General features: G+C 41.0%; 1 protein-coding gene across 1 annotated transcript; it reads left to right on the forward strand.

Annotated features, from left to right (window-relative positions):
* Positions 1–1,155: 1,155 nt before the first annotated feature.
* Positions 1,156–13,130, forward strand: LOC142994616 (phosphatidylinositol-3-phosphate phosphatase MTMR7-like). The gene is made up of 14 exons (XM_076145374.1): positions 1,156–1,410; positions 2,497–2,622; positions 3,262–3,424; positions 3,906–4,063; positions 4,662–4,790; positions 4,945–5,079; positions 5,180–5,312; positions 5,440–5,549; positions 6,235–6,360; positions 6,659–6,708; positions 7,758–7,958; positions 8,209–8,343; positions 8,668–8,794; positions 9,455–13,130. Exons 1-14 carry the CDS (start codon positions 1,378–1,380, stop codon positions 9,827–9,829), a joined length of 2,001 nt encoding a protein of 666 aa, XP_076001489.1. The 5' UTR covers positions 1,156–1,377; the 3' UTR covers positions 9,830–13,130.
* The last annotated feature ends 100 nt before the right edge of the window (positions 13,131–13,230 follow it).

The raw sequence follows: 13,230 nt of genomic DNA on the forward strand, positions 1-13,230 counted from the left end.
GGAGGATGATATGGGGAAACGTTTTCTTGGAGGAATTTTTATGTAAACGCTGCTAAATATGAGCAATACGGCACTCAGTGTCATCATTAATTGAACCAATTAATTACTCTACAGTTGTTTTTAATATTATGTCCTATAATGTTTGACGATATATTATCAACGTATTTACTTCTTTATTTCTAGTTTTTTGTACTTGAAGAATGAAAAACTTAGATGTTATACCAAACACTGTACAATGTCGATGTGGTGCAGGGCACCTACTTTCGCCAGTTCTTTCCTTACTCTGCCATCTAGCGACAAAAAAAATCGTAGTCTCATTAATCATAGTCTCATAAATCATAGTCTCATTTTATAAAATCAAAATGTAGACAGACAGGCAGAATGGCAGCATGATGTTTACACAGCGCAATTCAATTCAATCCATATATCAATCCAGTGACAAATCAATACAGAGTTCCTGTATTGCTTCAGTAACATGTTGAGACATGGCATGAGTGTGTGTCACGCTGCAATGTGAGCAATAATAGTCCCATGGGAGTCTCATGCAAATTTATAACTTTTCTTGAATCTCCAGTCAGACAACTAAGTTGGTGTGATTGATTCTATTATGAAGTTTGATTAACATCTTGCTCATATATGTGTACCATCCAATATTGTTTATCTCCACAGCATATATTTCACACATCCATACATTACTTGCTGACACCAATCATTTTCACACTCTCCTGTAATGTCACAATTAAAAATTTTAATAAATTACTTTGTTTGATTATATCTTAATATAATTAAACAATAATAATAATTGTTATTGAGACAGACATGACATGACTGTGTCATTTTTAATATTGATCACTGTATATACATGCTGCAATGTGAACTACAATATATGTCTTGTTTTATAAAAGACAAAGAAAGAAGTTATGAGAAAATGGAATTGGGCTTTACATTGAAAATGTAATTTGAAAATGACTTTTATTTTGAAACTATGGACCGGATAACACAGTGAAGTTTAGTAGAGAGAGAGAGAGAGAGAGAGAGAGAGAGAGAGAGAGAGAGAGAGAGAGAGAGAGAGAGAGAGAGAGAGAGAGAGAGAGAGAGAGAGAGAGAGAGAGAGAGAGAGAGAGAGAGAGAGAGAGAGAGAGAGAGACCACAGAGTACCACATCGGGCAATAAGGACGAAGGACCGCTTCTCTGCCGGTTAAACCCAGGTTGACACTCGCAGAGGGAAAATGGAAAATATTCTCGCACATCGAGTGAACTGCCACGGAGAACACAGCTCGTATATCGACGTGCTAACGAGACGGGAATTATAACCGGTACCGACCAAGATATACACAAACCTGTCGGGCTGTTCTTTCCCCATCTCCACCATTTTGGATGTCAGTGATGGAGCACATCCGGACGCCCAAGGTAATATTCGGCATTTCACCACTTTGTAATCGCCTTAATGTGTTTTTAAACGACCAGAGTGGACGTCCTATTTCCGGTTCATCACTGTTATTCAACCCGACCTGTTCCCTGTCCACCCAAACTCTGTATGCTTTTACAAGTGTGAGGCGTTCATGACCGACCTCTATTATCGGACTGCCTGCAGGGAAGCGTCCATCCAGGCTAGCAGCGCACTCTGTGGCTCTGCTTAGTTTTCACACTTTCACTTGCTGTACAGCCTCCATTCTGTGTTGCAGTTTTGTTATCGGTTATCGTCTGATTAGTGGTTAGTCAGCGTTCTCGTAGCAATACCAGCACCATGTCCGATAATGGACACTGATACTCTGTATTGACCCACCGTTGATGTGATGGTGCTCCTGTGATGCTGCTGTCATATGTAGATTTTGTTATGCACATCTACTCTGTTGTCATACATTTTACTCTTGATTTGCTCCTATATTGCTCCTCTCTTATGTCCAAACTCCAGATTGTACAGCTTACTAGGAATGGTCTATATCAGTAAGACATATTTTCAAATTAGAATTGAACCATGACGTTGCACAGTGCTGTCAACCACCATTTTCTTCCCGTCTACAGTTCTGGCAAAGGCACACATGCTAGAGCTGGAGCCATCCTTCCTATTGTCACACCATCACAGTCTAGCAGAGTTTACATGGCTCATGTGGCACAGAGAGCACACAAAGGCCTATACTAATGATATGTGTACAGCACACCTATACCTACTACACCTTTAAGCAGGGATTTGCTTAAACTTGATAGATGTCTTGTGTAATATGTTGAGTAATTGCAGAGATACTAGAGAGTATATTGTTTAAATGTGTTGTTTTCATAAATGTGCCTTGGCAATTGGCCGATATTATGCTTATTTTTAACTTTGTAATGTCAAATCAGAATCTATTTTCTAAAATTGAGGATTATTTGAGCTCTTTAGAATAAATGGTCATCAATCGGCACTGTCTCTCTTGAACTCTTTCCTGTTTGATTAGAGTGCTTTTCGGAATGTGTTTAATTTTTACTGTTTGCTGTGTGTGTCACTACTTCAATTAGGTGGAGAACGTACGCCTCCTGGACCGGTCATCCGGCCAGAAAAAGCCCAGTGTTGGAACTCTGTACCTCTCCGCTACGCACACAATTTTTGTAGAGAACAACCCTGAGACACGCAGAGAGACATGGGTAAGTTGGACGAAGGGTACAGCACGATCTACCTGTTTGCAGTGAGCACACATATTTAGGTCTAGGTTCTGATAAACAGCTCTTGTTCCATTATTTCTCACTTTTAATTGTAGTTGTTGGCTCCTACCCATGTTTTTGTCTTTGAATCTCTTTGCATCATTGGCAGAAGTGTAACAAGTGAGGTGATTACGTGTGGATGCTGAGTAGTGTTAGGTTTGTGCATGGGTGCGGAGTTTTTAGTTAAAGGGTAAGAGGACACCACCCTTCCCCCACCAAACAGGCCTCATCATCCATCTCCTGTGGATGTTGAGGCTGTTGATCCCTGTGGAAATGACTAGATAAAAAAAAAGGGCATTTAGGGGTTTCAAATTTCACCAAACAGACTGTGACTGTTTACAAAATCAGCAGCAACCAGAAACCCAGACAGATTTCGCCCCCACAGCTTGGGAAATATATTGCTAAAGCAGGTCACACACTTCCTGCAACAAAAGCCACAAAACTGATTTTGCCATTCCTTCCTGAATATTGTACCTCACAAGATGCAGAGTGTTACACAAGAATGATACTTGTGATGAGCATATCGGTAGGATATGAAGTAAGAACTAACGCGTTGTGTGTCTGTGCATGTGTGTTTGTCAGGTGTTGCACAGCATGGTGAGCAGTGTGGATCGGCTACCCACCACGCCGACAGGAAGTCAGCTGATCTTGCGTTGTAAGGATTTCCAGGTCTTCCAGCTTCTCATCCCACAAGAGCGAGACTGTTTCGACGTCCACGCCTCCTTGGTCAGAATGTCACGACCAGGTGTGTGTGTACATGTGGTGGTAGTGGTTAAACTTGTTTTTGAGTGATAACATGGGCACACACACTTTCCTAACAACAGTGTGATGAACAGGTGTGTTCTTTGTCACGTTAGCAACATGGTTGAGGGGATCCTGGAGCTTTTCTCTCTGAGCATGTTTTTTGGGGGCATACATGAACACAACAATGGCACTTCAGCCCTGAACAGAGCTTGGGTTATTTTTTAATTTGTGGTGTGTGAACATAACCCAATCTAGTCCTGAACTCAAGTACTTGATGATCTATTGTTCCAGAATGATTGACCTAAAACCAGAGAGGGCTTGGTGTGTGTGGTTAACATTAAGTAAACGACACCTTTGATTCCACATAGCAAATCCAACATGAGCTGATCTATCAAAACAAAACCATAGTTACTTACGCACATAATGTGAAACAATATGTTGTTTTCAACACGTTCTCCTCTCCTCTCCTCTCCTCTCCTCAGAGAGGTACAGTGAGCTGTACTGCATGTCCTTTAATCCCAATGCGAATAAAGCAGAGAGAGAAGAGTCATGGAAATTCATAGATCTGATGGCTGACTACAAGCGGATGGGAGTTCCAAATAACCTATGGGTCACTACAGCTGCCAACAGTGAATACAGGGTCAGTCTGACTAAACATTTACTCATAGTGCATGTTTCTTGACTTTAGGCTGATAGGAGTCAATATATAACAAAATGTTTGTATTTGTATTATTTTTAGTAGTAGTAGTATCATTTTGTTAAGTTTAAGTAAAAAAGCTTGTGAAACCAGCTTTGTGTTGTTGGCTCACACCATCTCAGTCAGGTTGTACTATGACATTATTATTTCTAAAGGCCGTATACTATGTAGTCTGCAACCATGTACTTCCTGTAGTTCTGCACCATAAAGTGCAGTGAATATGGTTTGTGATCAGCACATTTACAAGGTCACAGATAAGATTGTGAAACTGCTTAGCAGCAACTAGTATATCTGAAATGTAGCAGAAATCAACACCCCTGAAGCTCGACACTAGAGAGACCGTTTGATGTAGTACGTCCTCCTACATATTGTTTTTGTCCGGTAATAAAATGTTCTGTATTACCAGACATCTTCAACAGTTAACCTTATGAACAATGCATACACACAACTACAGTTAGTACTGAATGAGTACTGACGCAGTGAACTTTGGTAAGACTACTGAGAAAGTCTTGTAAAGTGTCATGTCTGTCATCTTTTACAGGTGTGTGATTCATACCCCTCAGAGCTCTTTGTCCCAAAGTCTGCTACGCCTGCCGTTATTGTGGGAAGCTCCAGGTTCCGGAGTCGAGGACGCTTCCCTGCTCTGTCCTACTTTCACCAGGACACACTTGTCAGTGACACACACACACACACACACACACACAAAAGCAGCCCTGCTAATAGTGCAGGGACACAGAGAATACAAAATCTAAACTGATTCAATTTTATCATGCAATTTACGATGAGGAAGATGAGAGTGAGGATGGTGTGTTCTCCTCATACAGGCAGCAGTGTGCAGGTGCAGTCAGCCTCTTTCAGGGTTTAGTGGACGCTGCCAGGAGGATGAGTTGATGTTGCAGGCAGTGATGAAGTCAAACCCTGGAAGTGAATTCATCTATGTGGTGGATACAAGGCCCAAGGTAACACACATACACACATATACCAGCTGGATAAGAATGAGCTACAATCATCTCATATTCTACTGTGTGTTGGTGTGATACTATGTTTGTATGTGTTCAGCTGAATGCAATGGCCAACCGAGCTGCAGGTAAAGGCTATGAGAGCGAAGACCACTACACCAACATCAAGCTGCAGTTCATAGGCATTGAAAACATTCACGTCATGAGGAACAGCCAGCAAAAGATCATAGATGGTGAGAAAATGATAGAATGTGTTTATTGAGTTAATGAGAGTAAACTGGAGAGGAGAGCAGGTTGACACAGATCAGCATTCACCAAACAAATACACATCCTTTCCTTTGTTTGTGTTTCTCTGTTTAGTGGGTGAGATGCGATGTCCATCCATGACTGACTTCCTGTGGGGTTTGGAGAACTCTGGTTGGCTCAAACACATTAAAGCTGTGCTGGATGCTGGAGTCTTCATAGCCAAGGTGTGTATGACATCAAACACACACAGTCACACACAGGCACGCCAATTGACATCCACTGCATGTGCTCATATTTTGAAGGAGACATGCTACTCAGTTCAACACAACATATTCAACCACCTAAATCTTCCTTTGTTTTGATGGATATAAAACAAACTCTAGGGAAGAGGGGGAGCTTTTTACATGAATAAACCTGAATGTCCTGCCTGATCTTTAGCAATTTCCCTGCGGATAATTTAAGATAATTTTGATAAGTTCTATCTTATCTTATCCTATCTTTTTACATTGGCCAATAATCAACTTCCTGTTTTGGAGGCTGAGCTGAAAATAGATATCCAAAATCTCTTCTCCTTAACTTAACCAAAGGAATCCCCGATCACTACATTGTTCTCTGTTTTAATTTCTAAGGTCACTCAACTCCACTCTACAGTCCACTCATGCTCACTCATGCATGAAAGTGAGTGAGGGCTGCTGGTTAAAATCCATGTCCCACCTCTAATTACATCAATATGCTAACAGCCCTCTATCCTCTGTACTTTGGTCACTGCCCTAAGTTGGTTCCAAAGTTTGTTTATTCACAATTTGTATAAATTGTGTTTGGCTATATTTATAACAGTGTCTGTCTGTCTGTCTGTCTGTCTGTCTGTCTGTCTGTCTGTCTGTCTGTCTGTCTGTCTGTCTGTCTTAGGCGGTGGCTGATGAAGGAGTCAGTGTGCTGGTTCACTGTTCAGATGGTTGGGACAGGACAGCTCAGGCCTGCTCTGTAGCCAGTGTTCTACTGGACCCATATTACAGAACCATCAATGGACTCATGGTAACACACACACACACAAACACACAAACACAGATTCTTCCTCAGCCTTGCCAGTTTCCATTCAATTCTTTTTTTCTTACTATATACTACTTAGTACACTTGCTTAAAGATAAACAAGTATCAAAAGCAATAATCAATCAATAATTGATTAAATAATGCTTTAATAATGGTAATTGGACGAGTTTCACACTTAAGTTAAAAGAGATAAAAGGAGAGGAAGCCAAAAAGGAAAGAAGAAGAAAGGACACCACCCTGCCTTTTTCTGAGTTTGCCTCTCTTCCCCACTCATGTCTTCCAGGTGCTGATAGAGAGAGACTGGGTTTCCTTTGGGCACAAGTTCTCCCATAGGTCAGTAAATACATACTCAGATGAACCATTGTTCCACCAAATGGATCAAATGTAATAACATCTCACTAACTAACTTGATACCAACTTCACTTAATTCAAAAGATCCCAACAGGGCAGCAGTACAAGCAGTCGGTCACACAGGTTGTAAACAAACTCTTATTTACCACAATTAGATACCAAACCCTGCAAGTCTAGACTTTCTAAGCCCTGAGCAATTGTCCTGATCTGTAGCTTAAGTGTTAGTCAATGAATTCAGTACTCGATTGACTGAAAGTTGATGGATGACTATTTTGTTAAAATGGTCTCGTAAAAATATATTTACTGGTTGTGAAGTTTCTCCACTGTAAATGTAAAGAGACTTTAACAAAATGAGCTTGTGAGAGTTTTTATATAAGTGACAGACAGAAAAAGGGTTACAAAATGACTGAATGTTTATGCTTACAACCAGTCATCCTATTATGTAATTCCTAAAGTCTCCAGCTGTGTACACATTATCATATAAAATCAGACTCCTAGTGGCTCTATTATGGCAATCGTCAATTGTTTAGTCGATGAAATATCAAAGAATAATGGCAAATCCCAAACCCAACCCAACTCTTTATACCCTCTTATCCTGTGCAGGGTTGTGTGGGGCTGGAGCCTATCGCTGCATTGGACCAGAGGCAGCTTACAACAATAGCAACACAAAAAAAGTGCATGACTTGCTGCTTTCATTTTTGAAAGGAGGAAATCCTGTCGGCCATGGGGTCTTGCATAATTTTCTGTGTCACTTGACCAAGTGCCACAAACACCAAGCCCAGATAGACTTGTCATGTTTTCTTCCTGGTTAAAGATCGTGTGACTCCCTGTAGGAGATCAGTCACGTGTTAAGCAAACCCAAACAACTTCAACATACCTAAATATAAGGCATAAAGTAACTTGTTGTGAACAGTACAGCGATGTTGACTTTTAATGTAATGTCTTATGGTGATGTCTTTGTCATTTGATGAAGAGATCAAAGGGGTGGAACTGCAGATTAAAGACATGGGTTTGTGCCCTCTGCTACACAGGTACTCTCACCTGGACGGGGACCCGAAAGAGGTATCTCCAGTCATCGACCAGTTCCTGGAGTGTGTGTGGCAGCTGTCTGAGCAGTTCCCATGTGCCTTTGAGTTCAACGAGCGCTTCCTCATTGCCATTCACACACACGTCTACTCTTGCCAGTATGGCTCCTTTCTGGGCAACTGTCAGAAGGAACGCAAGCATATTAGGTAAGACGGGTAAACACACACGCTCACACACAGAAATGGTATGAGGAAAGCTGCACTACTGGCAAAATCTAACTCCAGTGGGGCCCATAACCTTTGAATCTTCTTTCAAGTGCCTCAAGTCAAACTATCCATTCTGTCTCAGAGACACACAGCAACATGGACTGTGTTATCCAGCATTACACAACATGCATTACATTTCTAAGATGATTTCCTGTCTTGACTTTACACTGATTTTTTCACACTGGCACAGGCTTCATGAGCGGAGTCACTCTGCGTGGCCTCAGCTGTGGAAGGCCAGGGCTGAGTACACCAACCCCCTGTACAAGGCTGAGCTGACCCAGAGCCAGGGCCTGCTGAGACCCAACACCTCCCCCTTCTGCTTCAAGTGAGTCACTACAGCAACTGCAAATGCATGGACAACTTTTTTTTTTTTGCCTCATTCTGTGACAGAATGTGCCTGATTTTTGCAATGTTACATCGTGAAAAAATGCAATCATTGAAAGCTGTTTTATTTGGGAGCTAAATTACATGAATATTAAATATGGAGTCATGCTGTCGGGTGTAAAATTGAAGCTGAACTCAAAACCAAATGCCTGAGGTGTGAATGTTAAAAGGCAATATATGAAAATATTGTCCTAGAATATATTATGTGAAGCAATGTAATAAACTTACAGCCTGCATTTTCTTTATGTTTCCCGTCCTTGTCTAGAATGTGGAAAGGTCTCTATAACCACATGGAGAAGACCGCACGTCCCCGGCAGTCACCAGCCGATTTGCTGTCCGCCGTGAAGGAGGAGTCACAGCAGCTGGAGGAGGAACTGACCAATCATCAGGAGGTACCTCCAGGAGGAACCGCCCACCACCACCCGGGCTCCAGACAAGGCATACAACTCACAAATACACACCCCCACGCCTTAACCACACCCCTACAACCCAAATTTTAACAGCCCATCCCTGGATAACTGTTGGAAGTGGGACAATCCGAGGACACAAAGAAACAACAGCTCCCTCCTCCATGCCGCCCCCCGTGTGTGTGTGTGTGTGTGTGTGTGTGTGTGTGTGTGTGTGTGTGTGTGTGTGTGTGTGTGTGTGTGTGTGTGTGTGTGTGTGTGTGTGTGTGTGTGTGTGTGTGTGTGTGTGTGTGTGTGTGTGTGTGTGTGTGTGTGTGTGTGTGTGTGTGTGTGTGCGTGCGTGTGGGTGTGTGACGTCCTACTACCATCATTGGCTTAACTGTGGAACTGACATGATGTCTGAATAATGCAGGCATAATAAATTGGCCGACAGTGTAGGGCTTATTTGCAATACACAGTAGGAACCGGTCCATGTACCCAGAGGTGCAGAGACAAAGTGTCAACAGGCCGCAAGCGAGTACTGGAGTAACACTGCATGAAAAGCAACGGTGGACGCATGAACCAGGCCTAATGACACGGTGTACTGATGACTGAAGCTTATTTAGCTTTAATTTTTTTAATTTTTCTTCTTTTCTGTCTCTACAGAGGATTGCGGCTCTGACAGGGAAGCCAATCATATTGGAGAAGATCCAGGTTCCGAGGAGGAGGACTAGCCAAATGCGGCAGAGATACTGCGGGCCGGACCCGCCCTCAACTTATACATATCCAATCACCAGCCCTGTACAAGTCAACAATCATACACTCTCCTCTAAACCCGCCAATCAGAAGGCTCTGATGAAGGATCATAGGCTTACACGGCCTTCAGGACCGTCTGTCCAGGTAAGGAGTCATGACCCCGATGACCTCTCCGGCTGCAGCGATCTGGAGTCGGGTGTGGCTGACCTCAGCAGCCGTTCATCCAGCGGCGGAGATGACAGCAAGGACCGTGACTCTGATGAGGCTGTCTTCAACACTGCCTGACTAGAAAAGAAGCCCTACTATGGGGCTGGAAGCTGAAAGAGGAAACAGACATTGATTCAGAGGAAAGAGAAGAGAAGCAGAATCAGGACAGGTTAAAGTGGTCATTTTTATGACTGAATTGTTTCAGTTTGATTTTATCTCTTTTTCCAGACTCTGTACATACATGTAGAAAGACAACTGCAGTTTGTCGCTCATTGCTTTCTCAGTCTAAAGGGAGTTACACTTTAAGGGAGAAACCAGTCTGGCTGCACATCAGTTTGCCTTTTTTAAGGAATGCACTGAAAGGATCTATAAAACTCACACTTTTATAGATCACAGTTTTACACCTATTCTACCTGGATGACTGAAAGGAACCTTCGTGGACACTGATAGGATCAATTCCTGTGTTTTAATTTTATAGTCTATATGTAGTTTTTTGTTGCACAGTGGCATTTTGGCTGCATTTTGTTTGTGGGTGCTATTTGAAGTTGGCTCAATTACTGTCTTTTGCACTACAGAACTCCAAACTGGCAAAGATTGAACAAAAATGTATTTGGAATTGTGAAATTCATAAACACACATAAATGCAGATACATATGAATGAATTGTGAAATGATTAAGTAACATAACTAGTTCACTGCTTAAAGGTTTATCCTCCACATTGTCACACTAACATGACCCTGTCACATGGACGTAGGTGATTTGGCAAAAATGTAAAGGGATTCCTGGAATATCCAATGAAAGGTGACTCGGGTAATCCCAAGTTATACATATTATTGGTAATAATAAATGTTACTGTGAATGTAAGGATTATTAAATTAATTTTTTGTACAATAAGGAATATATTTTAACAATTTGCTGTAGGCTGAACGGAAGCAGACGAGTGTACTGCCTGTTCAGAGTTACATGCATGGGGTACTCCTACTCCTTTTGTCTACTTTACATTAAGGGAAATAAACATGACGCAGCTGAATCAGAGCGTGAGGAGAGTCTGCCATCTGAGGAAAGGTATAGTGAAGATGGCACTCTGATTAAACTGTGTACATGCCTGAGTAACTCCATTTACAATTGCATAATCTAGATCTGTTCAGTTGGAGTGAAGCATACATTGATTTTAAATGCTGGTTTCAAAATGCATGTAAATGTAAATTTGGAGGGCGATTACTAACCCAACTCTAAACCCAATTAATATGATCAAGAAGAGAAGAAAATAACGTAATTTTATTGACATAGCTGTAAGCAAGTTGATGGTCCCAGTGAGTATTGTATTGTCAAAACCTTTACCACTTAGAGTTCCTGCTCTGGAAAATGTAAAATGCTGTATTATGTAGACTTAACACTCGGAGGAAAAACAGGAAAACCTTTCCTACTATAGCTGGACTCTAAAGGGGAATGAGATGTTGCCGATCTGACTGATTTCAGGTTTTCAAACTCTTGACTGCATCATATCTTAGATCCTTAAAGCAAAAATCTACCACTTCAGCTACGTTTACACAACAGGCCTTGATGCCTAATACAGATTTTTATTTATTTCTTGCCTGTAGCATATTCTTTTTTTAGTGGCCCCTAATGCACACACTTAAAACTGTAATCGTGCAAACAATAGCATAGTTTCCAAGACACTCTAAATACTGCAATGGATGTAAATTACACTAAATCATTTTACAAACTACTGCTTCCTGGAGCATCTTTAAAGGGCTGCTACAATTTAATCAAGGTGGAAAAAGACGTTTGCTGCTACATAATTCATGCTACATCAGTAGAAAGGTGTTGCATTCTATGAGGGCAAGAAAATTCCAATTTGTGTATTTAGATGCTAGTCACATTGCAGGGTTTCCAAAACCTCATCCAAAACCTGTTACCAAGCATAAGTGTGAAGTCATAGGGTCATGTAAGGTCGACATACATCCAGCACGTCCTGTGTCTTTAACCTTTTTTGCTATAAAGATATATTGTTTAGCAGATAACCACTGTAGGCTTGCATTGATGATAAATGTGGCCCAAACTAGATCTGGGAATGTCTCATGTGCTTTTTCATTGCTTACATGTTCGCAACACCTACAACTGGTTTACTTAGACCTGTTGGTGTAGATGTATGCATCAGACATTTCAGAACTTTGTAGTCCTCTTGATTACTTTTCAAGAACTGATATTGGATAGAACAAACATTTAGATCTAACACGACACATTTAGACTTTTCGTAGTTGCAGATTGATATACTTGAAACTAAATGTAAACTGAAACATAGGGCTGTTACAGTTCCAAATATTCACCCTTGACACTTTCAAATGCAAATGTTGTCTGTTTGGTGTGTGGCAGGTGAAGAAAAGTGTTAAAATATGGGAACAAGAATCAACCAGAACAAGATGTGAACAAATATAATTTATGGTTACAAGAGAGGTCAAGATGTTTTATATTATTTTTGTGTGCAATATATGATTTTCAAAGCCATTTCTGTTTGTTTGTATTTGTAACAATAGGTTTGATCTTGACACTAACTGAATCCATCTGATGAAAGTTGAAGCCTTTAGATAAGTGATGTTTCAAATGTCATTACAGAGTGTCTGAGTGATGTGTGATTTTATATCTTGTGTCCTTTCGGGTGATCTTTAACTTTCACATTCCCACTTCGAGTCGTTTCCAAAGAGTTATGTAATCTGGATACGTCACTTGGTTTCATGGTTGGGTCAGCCAGTCGCACTGCACAGAAAGGTTTACCGTGTTAAACATCTGTTTACAATGTTTGGTAGTGTGATATGTAAGATGTCACTGCTATGTAATGCACTTAGATATCATTACTCAACACTGTAATCAGAAATATGATATCCAGTCAGATGGAACCTTGTGACGCACCATGTTCCTTTATTTATTTATTTTGCATTTTCAGGTTAGTTCCATCTTCACTTAAGTATGGAAAATACACCAAAACATAGCTTAAACCAAGCTATGCAAGTTGATTGATAAATGATTGGTATTTAATAAGTCCTGCATTCGTGTTAGACGGCATTCAAGGTTTATGTGTGACGCTAAGATGCACATAACATGGATTCTAAAGCAATTGTTTGGCCATTTGTTAAACGTTACAGCCTAAAATGTGCGATGGATTCTCACCTTCTCCCCCCCTCCTCCTACCTAACTACAAATCAACTGTGATGATGGCAACCTTGACCGATTCTATGGAGCTACAGTATGAATCCCTAAACCTTCTCTGATCACTTGTACATTTCACTGTAGCTTGTGGTGTGTATGTTTGTGAGTACGTGAGTGTGTTCAGTACCTACTGATGTAAATGAGCTATCAATAAATTCACCGTTAAAGGAAATAGGATTTGGGTTTTGTTCGCTTTTACCTAGTCTGATCTTGTGCTTTAACACGGCAGCTATATGCAAAAAGGTTAATTGTGTTACTATAAGTGTCTATGG

Source organism: Genypterus blacodes, unplaced genomic scaffold, assembly GCF_046128005.1.
Source record: "Genypterus blacodes isolate CSIRO-AG114 ecotype Tasmania unplaced genomic scaffold, CSIRO-AGI_Gbla_v1 ptg000030l_1, whole genome shotgun sequence".
Lineage (NCBI taxonomy): Eukaryota > Metazoa > Chordata > Actinopteri > Ophidiiformes > Ophidiidae > Genypterus > Genypterus blacodes.